Source organism: Sapajus apella, unplaced genomic scaffold (genome assembly GCF_009761245.1).
Source record: "Sapajus apella isolate SASKATOON/1434 unplaced genomic scaffold, GSC_monkey_1.0 scaffold160, whole genome shotgun sequence".
Lineage (NCBI taxonomy): Eukaryota > Metazoa > Chordata > Mammalia > Primates > Cebidae > Sapajus > Sapajus apella.
Genome location: NW_022437100.1, coordinates 2,373,862 through 2,388,781, shown reverse-complemented (window position 1 = coordinate 2,388,781; position 14,920 = coordinate 2,373,862). Strand labels below are relative to the sequence as shown.

Sequence of the window (14,920 nt, the reverse complement as noted above, 5' to 3'; positions counted from 1 at the left end):
AAAAAAAAAAAAAAAAAAAAAAAAAAAAAAAGAACCAGGTTGGGCATGGTGGCTCACGCCTGTAATCCCAGCACTTTGGGAGGCCTAGGCAGGTGGATCACAAGGTCAGGGGATGGAGACCAGCCTGGCTAACACAGTGAAACCCCGTCTCTACTAAAAACACAAAAAATTAGCCGGGCATGGTGGCAAACACCTGTAGTCCCAGTTACTCAGGAGGCTGAGGCAGGAGAATCATTTGAACCCAGGAGGCGGAGGTTGCAATAGCAGAGATTGCACGCCACTGCACACCAGCCTGGGCGACAAGAGTTAGACTCCACCTCAAAAAAGAAAAAAAAAAAAAGAACCGGACACCAGGAAAAAGGAAGGGATTTCTGCCAGCAGCCTGCCAAGCACAGCTTATTCTGTGTCTGTGGCTGCTTCAGCCTCCTAACAGGCCCTCTTAACTTCTATCTGACATTCCTGGTCAGCCCTCAAATCCCACTCCAGTCCCCCAGGGCTCAGGCCTGCCAGATCAGCCTTCCCTGCCCTGGACTGCCGTCTAGAGAGACCATCTATCCTGCAAGTCACGAGCTTGGATGTCTGGCTTTGAATCTCAGCTCCTCTACTTCGCCGCTGCATGACTCGAAGCGAGTTGCTTGGTCTCTGTGCTTCAGCGTCACTATCTGTAACATGGGGTGGGTGGTAATAGCATATCTATTCCATCAGGGTTTGCAGAGGCTTAAGTGAATTACATGTAAGCACCCAGGAACAGTGCCCAGAGCACAGTAAGAGCCATCTCAGCAGCAGCGTTCATCCTTGTCACATGCCTCCTCCTTGCTGTGCAATCTTAGAATGGTCCCTTTGCCTCCCCACTTCTCAGTCTCTATATCTGAAAAATAAATTGTATGTGGGTTACTGATCCCTGAGTGGAAATGTCACTCTGATCCACTCTTTCCTCTTCAGCCCTGCTGTCCTCCTCCAGCGCAGACCCCCAAAGCTGAGGACAGTGGAGACCAAGTACCCATTCCAAAGTGTAGTCTTGCAAAGGGGTTGAGCAAAAAAATAAAAAACAAAAATGCTCCTGGTCCCTCACCCCTTCAAGGCTGAGTGGCTAGGGAGCCATTTGTGTGCTGGGAGGTTGGGGAGGGAGGTGTCTTTGTGAGTGGCTATGGCTAGTGCTGGTGGCAGGCAAACTTTGGAGAAGAGAAAGAGCCAAACCTGGACCCGGCCCAAGGTGGGCCTGCAGGCTGGCAAGCTCAAGGGGCAGGAGCCAGGAGGGGCCCAGCTGGCAGCACTGCCCAGCCAACCCCAGCATCATGTGCAGTCCCTTCTTCCAGCCTGCAGAACCTCTCCACGTGCCCCCCACTTCCATGGCTCACCTTGGGTATTTGAGCTAGACCGGGAGACAGATGGTATTTGAGGTGGAGCTGCCAGTGCCAGGCACCCTTGGTTTCTCGCTGGACACATGCAAATGGTCACCCAGGTGAGACCCCAAGTGCCCCTACCCCCACCCAGGCAGGATAGGTCTATGTGTACCCATTTTACAGACTAGGAAAGAAAGTTTCCCTGAGCCCAAGGACTCAGCTTCCCTGCCTCCAAGCACAGTGGCTGCAGAACCCTAGGGGCCACCTGAAAATGCCTTTTCTAGAGGAGCTGCAGAGGAGGCCACCATTCCTTAGGGCCCATTGGGCAGGAAGCAAATGTACCCTGGACATGCCCTGGGCACCAGTGACCCACATATGAAGAACATAAGGTTTGAGGCCTTGAGGAATCCACAGCCTCGTCGGGGAAACACAAGTTACAGACAGTGCAACAGAAACTGGTGCTGGGACCACTAGTGAGCGAAGGAGAGGCCGTGGTGGCTGTTTTGAGACACGATCCAGAGGTGGAGCGGCAGAGTACAGGGAGGAGGGGGATTTCCAGGGTGGACTTGGCTGCCTCCTCACTCAGCAGAGGCCAATCCATGGACCCTTGGAAGGGGAGCATCAGAACATAAGCTGGGAAGCCTGGGAATGACAACTTCTGGGTTGAAATGCCAGCGGTACCCCCACAGACCAAGAGGCTCAGGGCAAATGACTGAACCTCCCTGAGCTTTGATTTTCTCATCTGTGACATGGAAAGACTATACTGTAGAGTTCCAGGGCTGCCACAGTTGAGAGCCCAATAGAGTAAGAAGCAGCAGGAGGAATGGACCAGCAAACAGGGGCTGCAGGAGGCCCTTGAGTCAGCGAGGGCACCCCCACCCTGCCCATGCAGCATCCTTGGCTGGCCACCCATTCTGGTCTTTCTTTCCTGGGCCTGGACTCGGGCACGCACTTTCCAGCCAATTCCGAGGCCCCCCCGCAAGGAGGACACACGTTTCCTCCTTGGTTCTCGGCCCCTCCTGAGCCTGTGTGGGAACAGATGCCCTTGCTTCCTGCCCAAATCTGCGAGTTGGGTTGGCTCCTTTTGCTGCTTCCAGGGAGGCAGAAACTCCGGATAGAAATCTCTGGGCTTCCCCAGAAAGGAAAGCTCTCTTTTCCCCGGCTTCTGCCCTCCTCTCTGGTCCGGGGTCCCAATCCCAGCATCCACTACTGATGTGTGAACGCTTCGGGGCCCCAGCCAAGCCCTGAACCCCACTTGGAGGTCCTCAGACGGGAATGCATTGATTGAATACACATGTGAGCCCAGTAATCCCAGCACTTTGGGAGGCCAAGGTTGGGTAGCTCACCTGAGGTCGGGAGTTTGAGACCAGCCCGACCAACATAGAGAAACCCCATCTCTACTAAAAATGCAAAAATTAGCCAGGCGTGGTGGTGCACGCCTGTAATCTCAGCTACTCAGGAAGCTGAGGCAGGAGAATCTCTTGAACCCAGGAGGCGGAGGTTGTGATGAGCCGAGATCGTGCCATTGCACTCCAGGCTCAGTAACAAGAGCGAAACTCCATCTCAAATTTAAAAAAGAAAAAGAAGAAGAAGAAATGAATATACATGTGAGCCTTAGTCTGGATGACTCCCCAGCTCTGCTCAGAACGGGGGCGGGAGGGGAACCAAGCAAGGGCAGAGCAACTAGGGAGTAATAGGCATCTGGGAAATCAAAGGCAAAGACATTGAGAAGGGAAGTAACATTTATTGAGCACCTAATATCTGCTAGGAATAAATAAGGAAGGTATAGCAAGTACTGGGTCTTGCCCTGGTAATACACGGTAGCATGGTAGGAAATGGTCCCCATCTTGAATCCCTGGGAGAGATTTTACACACACCTCACCTGGCCTCATTTCTTTCCCATTACAATCCTATAGATAGGTACCACCGCCATACACAGTGGCTCACGCCTGTAATCCCAGCACTTTGGGAGGCTAAGGTGGATGGATCATGCGGTCAGGAGTTCAAGACTAGGTTGACCAAGATGGTGAAACCTCATCTCTACTAAAAATACAAAAAAAAATTAGCCAGGCATAGTAGTGGGTGCCTGTAATCCCAGCTACTCAGGAGGCTAAGACAGAGAATTGCTTGAACCTGGGCGGCAGAGGTTGCAGTGAGATGAGATCACACCGCTGCACTCCAGCCTGGGTGACACAGCGAGACTCTGTCTAAAAAAAAAAAAGGCACCACTGGCTCCACCTTACATATAAGGAGTCTGAGGCAGCTCAGATCTTGAGACCGGACCTAGATGGAGACTTCAGGATGGACACAGACACTCTGTCCTCAACCTCTTTCCCATCCCCTGGGGAAAAGAACCTTTGTTCACCAGCAAGCCCCAAAAAGTACAACATGTTTTCTCAATAAATGTTTTTTGAGTCCAGGCGCAGCAGCTCACATCTGCAATCCCACCCTTCTACCCAGACTCCTTCACTGGGAGTTTGGGCACCCACAAGTGCCAGCCCTGGAGTCACAGAGAGCAGGGTGCTGCAGCTGGTCCCTTTCTTCAAGGAGCTCACAGTCTGCAGGCAGCAGGGAAAGAGGGAGATGCTAGGTGGGAGGGAAGGATGGGGGCCAAGGGAAGAGAAAGACAGGTGTGTTTCATTGCTATCTGATATATACCAGCACTGAGAGAGTGTGGTGGGAGGGCGGGTTTGATGATGGCCAGGGTGACCAGCTGTCCCTGTTTGCCGAGGACTGAGAGGTTTCCCAGGATGCAAGCACTTGAGCACCGACACTGGGAAAATTCCACGCCAGCTGGGATGAGTTGGTCACCCTAAGCCTGTGTTCAAATCCTGGCTTTGCCATGTGCCTGGTGAAACCACCAGTTACCTAATTAACACCCAATCACCCATCTTTCAGAAATGATTTGATTACTGTCTGAAGGCCTTCCCTGAGCAATTCCATTTTCTCCCTCGTCCCCTTTTAAAAGTGTATCTCAGTTCAAAAAACTTTTTTTTTTTTTAAATTGGGACAGCGTGTCGCTCTGTCACTCAGGCTGGAGTGCAGTGGCATGATCACAGCTTACTGCAGCCCCAACTTCTTGGACTTAAGAGATCCTCTTGCCTCAGCCTCTCGAGTAGCTGGGACTATAGGTGAGTGCCATCAAGCCCAGGTAATTTTTGTACTTTTTGTAGAGATGGGGTTTCACCATGTTACCAGGCTGGTCTTGAACTCCTGGGCTCAAGATATTCTCCTGCCTTGGCCTTCCAAAGTGCTGGGATTACAAGTGTGAGCCACCATGCCTGGCCTCAAAATTCATTTATTGAGAAAATATGTTGTACCATGGGCTTTCCTAGACTCCATGTTCTTCCCCCTTTTATCAGCAGAGACAATGACTGGGAGAAAGGTTAGATGGACAGAGGAGGAATCCATGACACCAACTGCAGCAGGGTGGGGTGGGGTTCTTCCCACTTACTTCCCCCTTCCAAGTGTCTCCTCAGGAAGAGAGGCCACAGGCATCTTGGAGGAGCTACCCCTGACCATATAGGAGAACTGGACCTTGGTGTAAGTAATGGACCATGGCAGCCAGGGAGGGGCTCCCCCAGCTCTCCATTCAACAACAGATTTGCCTCTCAGCAGCAGGTGGGGCAGTTAGCAGATGCTCTTCGACTGCGGGATCCACCCCAGCTTCTGAGCTAAAGCCCTGCTCTTCTGGGGCAGCTCCCAGCCAATAACTCAGGGTGAAAAGGGCATCACAGGGGCAGGCCACTTGTGCCTGACACAAAAGCTCCCTCATGGGCAGTCTCAGCCCCAGAGCGCCCATATTGCTGTGCCCAACGCTTTGTTCGATCAGCACTGAAGTTGGCAGCTCTCCCTGCCTGATTCTGTTTCTAGCCCTCTTATCTTTCACAGGACCTCAACCCCAATAAAGCACTTGCATTTCCAACCCCAGCTCAGTGTCCGCTTCCCAGAGGACCCAACTGACAAAGACTACCGGTAAAACAAACTGCAATCTATTCACATCTCTCCACCACCACCAACTCCAAGTCCTCATTCCTTGGAGAAGCACCTGGATGGTGGCATACCCCTCAGTTGAGCCCCTCACCCCGCTTCCTCTTGTTTTTGTCTGTTTGTTTGTTTTTGTTGTTCTTCTTTTTGAGACAGGGTCTCACTCTGTTGCCCAGACTGGAGTGCAGTGAAGCCATCTCGGCGCGCACCACCACGCCCAGCTAATTTTTGTATTTTAAGTAGAGACAGGGTTTCACTATGTTGGCCAGGCTGGTCTTGAACACCTGACCTCAAATGATCCACCTACCTTGGCCTCCCAAAGTGCTGGGATTACAGCCATGAGCCAGCGCACCCTGCCCTCTTTTATCGCTTTGTAACCCAGTCTCCACACAACTGCCAGAGTGGTCTTTTAAAAACACAAACTGAGCCAGGCGTGGTGACTCACACCTGTAATCCTAGCACTTTGGGAGGCCGAGGTGGGTGGATCATGAGGTCAGGAGTTCAAGACCAGCCTGGCCAACATGGTGAAACCCCGTCTCTACTAAAAATACAAAAATGAGCCATGCACAGTGGTAGGCGCCTGTAACCCCAGCTGCTCAGGAGGCTAAAGAAGGAGAATTGCTTGAGCCTGGGAGGCAGAAGCTGCAGTGAGCTGAGATCGCATCATTGCACCCCAGCCTGGGTGACAGAGTGAGATCCTGTCTCAAAAAAAACAAAAACAAAAACCAGGTGAGACCGCTTTCCTGCTTAAGTCCTCCAGTTGGGCTTCGAATCAGACCCACTCCCTTGCTGGAGCGTGTAAATCTCTACATGGCCCCCACCCACCTGTCCAGCTTTCTCCCTCCCCTACATCTCACTCTGCTCCAGCCCCACTCTGTTCCTTCTGTTCCTGAAACATACCATGCTCCTTTCTGCCCCAGGGCCTTTGCACTAGCTGCTCCCTCTGCCCAGAACACACCATCTTTCCCCAGACTTCTGCATGGCTGGTTTCCCAGGTCATTTAGGTCTGAGCTCCAACGCAGGCCTTTTCTGACCCCCTTATGAATAATGCCCACCTCCCAATACCCCCTTCCTACTTCCTGTAACTTTCTATAACATCACTTTAAAACTTTTCTTTGTCATTCTCATTATTATTGGAAATTAACTTGTTTACTTAGTTACTCATTCGTTTACCACCAGCCTCCCCACTGGAATATAAACTGTGTGAGCCTGTCTTGTTCCCAGCTCTCCCCAGTGCTTGGCACTATGCCTGGCACAATGTAGGTCTCAAAACATATTTTCTAAAATGAATTCCTATATTTGTTATATGTGGCAGAATTCCCTTACCCTAAGAATGGAATGAAAGTGAAGAAAAAAAAACAAAAAACTAGGAGTCATGACAATTCAGAGGGAAAATATAGGAACTATTCCAGTTTTAGGGAAGTTTCCCCTAGAATACTTCCCTGGCCATCCCTTGAGGAATCCTGTGTTAGGATTAAGGAGGATCCCTCCCAGAACCCCGCTCTGTCTTTGGGCTTTGGGACCTCTCTGTCTTCTAATCCTTCCTCTGCCTCCAGCTGCAGCATTAGGAAACTACTTCAGCAAACATTCACTGAGAAGCTGTCCTGGGCAGGCTTCATGCTGAATGCTGGGATAGAGATGGGTCAAGGAAGAAGGGAGAGGCTGGGCGTGGTGGCTCATGCCTATAATCCCAGCACTTTGGGAGGCTGAGGCAGGCGGATCACCTGAGGCCAGGAGTTCGAGACCAGCCTGGCCAACATGATGAAACCCTGGCTCTACTAAAGTAGCCGGGCATGGTGGCAGGCATCTGTAGTCCCAGCTACTCAGGAGGCTGAGACAGGAGAATTGCCTGAACCTGGGAGGTCGAAATTCCAGGGAGCTGAGATCGTGCCACTGCACTGCAGCCTGGGTGACAGAGTGAGACTCTATCTAAAAAAGAAAAAAAAAAAGAAAAAAAAAAGTCATTCTAGGGGATAAACAGACTAGTTTAAACAAGATTTGACTCCAGCCTCCGGACTTATTTGTCCAAACTGTCCCCAAACTCTCATAGGGCAGCGCAGGTAAAGGTGGCACCATTTGGTGCCCAAGTCACAGTGGCTCTGCTTCTATTGGCAGCAGCCCTCTCTCTTGGCATCTCCTGTCCTTCCCTGGACTTCCTATAACAGTTTCTCCTGGGGATGCTATCTGTGTGTTTCTGTCTTCACAGAACACATGCAGATGTACCAGGAGTCCCCATGCCTCATGCACCCCCAGGACTGCAGCGGGACCTACTGTTAGCCTTCGCCTTCCGAGAGCCCAGCCCACCTCTCTGTCCATGAGATGCTTCCTCCAAGCCCGACCGCCTGCACTGGGTTTTGAGGTCACAGCTTCAGTGAGCACTAACGCACATCCACACACACAGCACTCAGGCTCCTGGCTTACAGCGCTTGTGTTTGCTTCTCTCCTCTTTCACAACTCAGGTGTGGATGAAAATCTCTAGCTCCTAGAGATGGGCGAACAGGGTGGACATCCTAATGTGTGTGGAGGGAGGGAGGTGGAGCACATGCCTGGGGACACTGGACAAAATCCCAGTGCTGGACAGTGTCCCCCAGGGCTGTTGCCTCTTGGGAAACGTGCCCATCTCTCCAGACCACCAGCACTATGCTCCAGACCACTTGAAGCCACATGATAGCCATGGTGGTCCAGAGATCCTGGTTTGAACCTTCTCTTCAAGTCAAAAATGCAGGCTTGGAAGGGAGACATGGGCTGGGAATGACCACAGCCCTCCCAGTGCCCTTCCAGCCCTGGGAATCCATATTGGTCAGGAAAAGCTTCATGGAAAATTGGAGATAAATTGTGGAGGATAGTAGGACTGTTTTTAAGTTCTTAATTGCAAAGTTAATTTTCAACAAAATATATATAGATGTTTTTGACAGGAGAAAGTAAAAAGCTCCTCCACCACCTCCACAGCACAGCCCACTCCCATTCCTGCTGTTCCTTCTGGGCCTGGTCCACATGCCCATCAGGCACGTGGCACCGCTTGCCAACTAAGGCAGACTGCAGTGGGGGTGGGGGGTTCCTCTCTGGACCTGTGATGCTCTAAGCTTCCAAGGAGTCAGAGGAGAGAATTTCCATCCTCTGAGATCACAGAAAGATTTTGTATTGGGGTGGTGGGGAATGAACTCTGCTCTTTCAAAAGGTTGGAGGTGGGGGTGACGGGCAGGTGGTCACAGTATAAAGAGAAGTTAGGCCAAAATCGGCGCCCCCCGCCCAGCCCCCAACACTGGCCTCTTCCCCTCCTCTAACCCCTCCCACCCAGCCCCATCCACAGTCTGGTCCAGTGAGACGTGCCTGAGCCCACAGGCTGCCCCAACGCAGCCAGTGGTGACCTTGGACACCGACCTGACCTCCGGGGCCTCAGTTTCCTCATTTCTATTGTGAGCCTGTCCAGGGCGAGGCTCAATTGCGACTGAGCTTGTGGCGCTCCTAGCGCAGAACCCCACCCGAAGGAAAGCTCTCTCCGAGGTGGCTATGAGCATAACCCGCTTGGGGAGGGGGCCCGAGCACGGGAGGGTTGGGATGGGGGTTACCCAGGAGCCCCGCCGCGCGGCCCTCGGGTGGCCGCCCCCTGCGCCGTGACAGCAGCGAGATAAGGGCCCAGGCTCTGCCCTCGCTCCCCGCCGTATCCCCCGCGGCGCCCCCAGTCCAGCGCCCGGCACTGAACGGGTGCGGGGCTGGGCCAGGGCCGGCCCGGGGAAGCGAGTGGGGCGGGGCCGCCGCGCCCGCTCCCCCTCCCCGCCGCCAGCCGCCTTCTCCTCCTCCCGCCGCCCGGGCTCAGAGCGGCGGCAGCAGCGGCCGCGGCGACAGCTTCAGCTCCGGCTCCGGCTTCGGCTCCCGCGCCTGCCCTGCTCGGCCCCGCGCGCCCGGGCTCCGTGCCCCGACCCCGCCGCCGCGCCTGCCGGGGGCCTCGGGCGCCCCCGCCGCCCGCCTCACGCTGAAGTTCCTGGCCGTGCTGCTGGCCGCGGGCATGCTGGCGTTCCTCGGTGCCGTCATCTGCATCATCGCCAGCGTGCCCCTGGCGGCCAGCCCGGCGAGGGCGCTGCCCGGCAGCGCCGACAACGCCTCGGTAGCCTCGGGCGCCGCCGCGTCCCCGGGTCCGCAGCGCAGCCTGAGCGCGCTGCACGGCGCAGGTGGCTCGGCCCGGCCCCCCGCGCTGCCGGGGGCACCCGCGGCCAGCGCGCACCCGCTGCCGCCCGGGCCCCTGTTCAGCCGCTTCCTGTGCACGCCGCTGGCGGCCGCCTGCCCGTCGGGGGCCCAGCAGGGGGACGCGGCGGGTGCGGCGCCGGGAGAGCGTGAGGAGCTGCTGCTGCTGCAGAGCACGGCCGAGCAGCTGCGCCAGACGGCGCTGCAGCAGGAGGCGCGCATCCGCGCCGACCAGGACACCATCCGCGAGCTCACCGGCAAGCTGGGCCGCTGCGAGAGCGGCCTGCCGCGCGGCCTCCAGGGCGCCGGGCCCCGCCGCGACACCATGGCCGACGGGTCCTGGGACTCACCCGCGCTCATCCTGGAGCTGGAGGACGCCGTGCGCGCCCTGCGGGATCGCATCGACCGCCTGGAGGTGTGTGCCGCGCGCCGTCGGGGGAGCCGCCGGGGTGGTGGGAGGGACCGCCCGGCTGCCGCCGCCTCGCGGTCCCCTAGCCTCAGGTCTCCGGGGACGATCGCGCCCTCCTAGCTGTCGTGATGGGGGGATTCTGATAGGGAACGCGGGCAGGCGTCTAGCACGGTGACTGAGGCACAGGGGGCGCGCCAGAAAGGTTCGCTCCTCACCCTTTTTCCTCTCCAGGCACCTCTCGGAGCCTCAGTTTTTGCGTCTGTAAAATAGGTATAACCGTGTCCACTTGTAGTGGAAATTGAATGACATATAGGTGTGTGAAAATGCTTGGCACATACTAGGACCTCATTAGATGTCCATTTCTTTCCTTCTTCCGGACACCCCCAAATCAGCACCAGCTCCACCCTCACACTCTATGGCTAGGAGATGGATTCGCTGTACCAGGGACTCAGGGTCCTCCCCTCATTACACAGAGCCAGGAACAGAGCGCTCAGAAAGACAAACCTGGGTGCCCATCACCGCCTCCCTGCCCTGAATCTCCCACCCTGGCTCAGGCTGTGACCCAGCTGCAGGAGCTCAGGTGCCAGGCACCCAGCCTCACACACCAGAAAGCCCACAGCTCTTGGGTGGGAACTGAATGGAGAACAGGGCCCCACCGAGCTTCCCCTCCTGCACTCACCTTTTCCAGGCGTTCCTGGACCAGGCTTGGGGTCAGACAAAAGGGGTCCAGCATGAGAGAGCCCGCTCTTTGCTGTCACGTGACCCTGGGCCAGTCATTTCCCCCCTGGAGTCCCATGGCCACCTTCCTCCCTGTAAGAATGAATTTGGGGTTCGTAGAAGTGCAAGGCAGGCAGACTGGGCAGGACAAACATCCGGGACACATTCCCCACCCCAGCCATGACGGACTTCCAGACCACAAGGAAGTGGGGTAAGCAACAAAATCAGATCTGTGGAAGGAAGAGGGAGAAAGAGGCCAAGGCACACTCTGTCCCTCTGCTGCCTCCCCCCAGGCAGAGTGCAGCAGGCAAGTTGGAGGGAGGAGAGAAGCCGGGAGTAAACACAGGGACCCCTTAAACAGGGGCTGTTTAACGTAAATCCTGGGCAAGCAGTACTGGTGATGCCCATGCGGAAGGCTGAGGATGTCGTGGTCCGGCAGCCCTCCAGGACGTCTGTACTGGTGTCAGTGCCCTCCCCACAGGGTGTCAGAGTGCAGCCAGGTGGCCATGGTAGCCAACCCCTCACCTTATAGATGAGAAAACTCAGCCCAGAAATCTCCTAGGAGGGGTGGCAGAGGCAGGAGAAAAGCTGGGCCCGTCCCACCTCTTCCCCTACTCCAGCTATGGGGAATTTCTAGGATGAGAAAACCAAGACCAGGAAAATAATAAGGAAAAACCTGAAAGTATGCAATGAAGGGAAGTCTTAGTTTTCTCACCTGTAAAATGGGGATAATAATAGCAGCTACCTCATTGGGATGTTAGGAGGATTAAGTAGTTTATATGAAAGGCCAAGAATAGTGCCTGGCACACAGGTATGTTCAATCAATTTCAGTGATTGCTATTTTTATAATTAAGCTATAATATTACTCACTTTTAAAATACAGCCGGCCGGGTGCGGTGGCTCACGCCTGTAATCCCAGCACTTTGGGAGGCCGAGGCGGGTGGATCACGAGGTCAAGAGATCAAGACCATCCTGGTCAACATGGTGAAACCCCGTCTCTACTAAAAATACAAAAAATCAGCTGGGCATGGTGGCGCGTGCCTGTAATCCCAGCTACTCAGGAGGCTGAGGCAGGAGAATTGCCTGAACCCAGGAGGCGGAGGTTGCGGTGAGCCGAGATCGCGCCATTGCACTCTAGCCTGGGTAACATGAGTGAAAGTCCGTCTCAAAAAAAACAAAAAATACAGCCAAGGGCTGGGCACAGTGGCTCATGCCTGTAATTCCAGCACTTCAGGAGGCAGAGGCAGGTGGATCACCTGAAGTCAAGAGTTCAAGACCAGCCTGGCCAACATGGTAAAACCCCATCTCTAATTTAAAAAATATATAAAAATTAGCCAGGCATGGGGGCGGGTGCTTGTAATCCGAGCTACTCAGGAGGCTGAGGCAGGAGAATTGCTTGAACCAAGGAAGCAGAGGTTGCAGTGACCTAAGATCATGCCATTGCACCCTAGCCTGGGTGACAGAGCAAGACTCCCTCTCAAAAATAAAATACAGCCAAAACTCAAAATAGGAACAAACAGGTTTTAGGCAACAGGTTTTAGTCATGTAAAAAAGAATTTTTGACTTTCATTAAATACACTTCCTCATGCCTGCCATAGCCCCTGCCACCCATAGCCCCTGCTGCCCTGCCCAGATGGCACAGGTGGCTCCTCCCACGTTTGGGGCTGGCAGGCTTGGACCTGCCCTGGACCTGTGCCTTCAGCACCTGCAGCACTTTGGCAGGGTGGCCTCCCTTCCGGTTGGCCCACTGAGGTTGGGGGGATCCTGGCAGCTGGGATCTGGCAACAGGTCAGCCTTCCAGGCTGGGGGAGCCCTGGCTGCTCCATGTACACCTTCTCCTCTTTTCTGAGTGCAGCCGCCATGGACAGAGAAAGGCAGGGGACTGCTTGGCCACCAGGTCTGCCCTCTGAGCATGGCAACAGCCACCGCTAGTCTTTGTGGGGGCGGAGGGTTCTGGGAGGGGCTGGGGCTGGAGCCCAGGAGACACAGGGTGAGACCATTTCTTTTTTTGAGATGGAGTCTTGCACTGTCGACCTCGGCTCACTGCGACCTCTGCCTCCCAAGTTCAAGCGATTCTCCTGCCTCAGCCTCCCAAGTAGCTGGGATTACAGATGCCCACCACCATGCCCAGCTAATTTTTTGTATTTTTAGTAGAGACAGAGTTTCACTATGTTGGCCAGGCTGGTCTTGAACTCTTGACCTCGTGATCCACCTGCCTCAGCCTCCCAAAGTGTTGACATTACAGACGTGAGCCACCGTCTCTCAGGATACATTGAAAGTGCTCTTGCTAATGTCCCCAAGTTGATAAATGAGGACTTCTCAGTCCTTACCTTGGTGGAACCCTCTCTGACATCTGAGCCTGCTGATCACCCTCTCCTGCAAGTCCCAGGCCCTGGGCTTCCAGCCACCTCTCTCAGCAATCCTCCTCCCTGTCTGCTGCCTCTGAGTCTTTGCAGGGTCCTCCTCCTGTAAGTGGTGTGCCCCTCTTGGCCCTCACCTTTCCTGGGTGCGCTCAGCCATGCCCGGAGGCTTCCCACACCTATTCCAGGGAGGGAGGGGCCTCAAACCAAAGCTCAGTGTTCAGCCTAGGTTTTATCCAAGCTCCAGACCCATGGACACAGGGGCCTCCTGAGCATCACCCTCTGGCTGTCCCATCGGCCCCCAACCCCACTGTGTTTCAGCTTGAACCGGGTACCTCCACGTGCTGAGAAACCATCCTGGGCCCCTCCCTCTTCCCCCGGTTCTGATTGGCCTCATCTCTGTGCATGCTTGCAGCAGCCTCATCTCTGGTCTCATGACCCCAGGCACACCTCTCCCTCCACCCTCCTCCAGGCAGCCCCAGGGATCTTCCTTAAGCCCACCATGGGGCTCTCCTGGGGTGCAAACTCCTCAGCCTGCTCCTAAGTTACCTCTTTGGATCTGGCCGCTCTCTCCTGACCCCTCTCTCAGTTCATTCCTGCTTCTGTCTGGATCATCCCCAGCACATCCCTGCTCCTCATCTTAGAGTCTGCTCTGAGGACACCTCCTCCCAGAAGCCATCCCTGTTCACACTCTATCCCCTTCCTATCCCCACCTGGGCTTCCATAATCATCACACTTCCTTGCTGGTCCCCCCCCCAGCACATCCCTGCATTACCAACCCTCCTACAAAAGGGAAGGGAAGGTCTGCTCGGCTTGTTCTCTCCCCAAAGCCTCAAGTGGGAGCCACATTTGAGGGCTTAGGGGAAAGCCCTTCTGTTTTTATTTGTGTTGTTATTGTTGCTCATTGAAACCCGTCAAAGGTTATGGGGGAAATACTGCATTTGACTGCGTCATTTTCTCCCTTTCTGCAGCCCCCTTCCCGTCCTTATCCATATGCAGCCATTGTTTGAGAGCTGCTGTGTAATTACCATTTTAATGATGCTGTAATATGCTGGGACTCATCTACAGCTCCAAATCCATCAGTCACTTGACCGGCTCCTGTTACTGGAGATGTAGGTTGTTTCCAATTATTTTTCTTCCAGATGTTCATTGCAGGATCTATTGCATGCAGAGAGCTGTTTGTTTGTTTGTTTTTAAGTCTGTTAATTTCTTTAAGCTGAATTCCCAGGAGTGGTATTACTGGGTCAGAGGATATTGACTTTTTTTTTTTTTTTTTTTTTTGAGACAGTCTAGCTGTTGCCTAGGCTGGAGTGCAGTGGTGCAAACTCGGCTCATTGCAACCTCCACCTCCCAGGTGCAAGGGATTCTCCTGCCTGAACCTCCTGGGTAGTTGGGACTACAGGTATGTGCCACCACACCCAGCTAATTTTTGTATTTTTAGTAGAGACGGGGTTTCATGTTGGTCAGACTTGTCTCCAACTCCTGACCTCAGGTGATCCGCCCGCCTCAGCCTCCCAAAGTGCTGGGATTACAAGCGTGAGCCACTGCCCCTGGCAAACATTGACTCTTTATGGCTGAGGCCAGGGACCACTTTCCAAGAGTTGGCCTACTAATTCGGCTACAGGCCTGCATGCATGTTCCAGTGTTCCATTTTTGTGCTAATTTAACGTATGTATACAATGGAACTTCAAGATTAATTTCAACAGCATTTCCTTGGCATAAACCACATCCTTATCCCAGCCTGGCAAGCTGGTTGCCTCCTCCCATCCTGAAGTAGGAGCCAGATAACCATTATAGCGCACACTTACTGAGCACTTACTATGCGGCAGGCACCGTGTGTTATCTCATTTAATCCTCGTGAAATCTCTATGAGGGAGGTACAAAGAAACCAAGGTTCAGAGAGGTTAAGGCAATGGCCCCAA

General features: G+C 54.3%; 1 protein-coding gene across 1 annotated transcript in view; it reads left to right on the top strand.

Moving 5' to 3' along the window:
* The window catches only part of NPTXR (neuronal pentraxin receptor), a 43,236-nt gene that overhangs the window by 6,663 nt on the left and 21,653 nt on the right, over positions 1-14,920 (top strand). Inside the window, exon 2 of the mRNA XM_032266724.1 lies at positions 9,115-9,927. Coding sequence (XP_032122615.1) covers positions 9,115-9,927 — 813 coding nt within the window. The remainder of the gene's footprint in view (positions 1-9,114; positions 9,928-14,920) is intronic.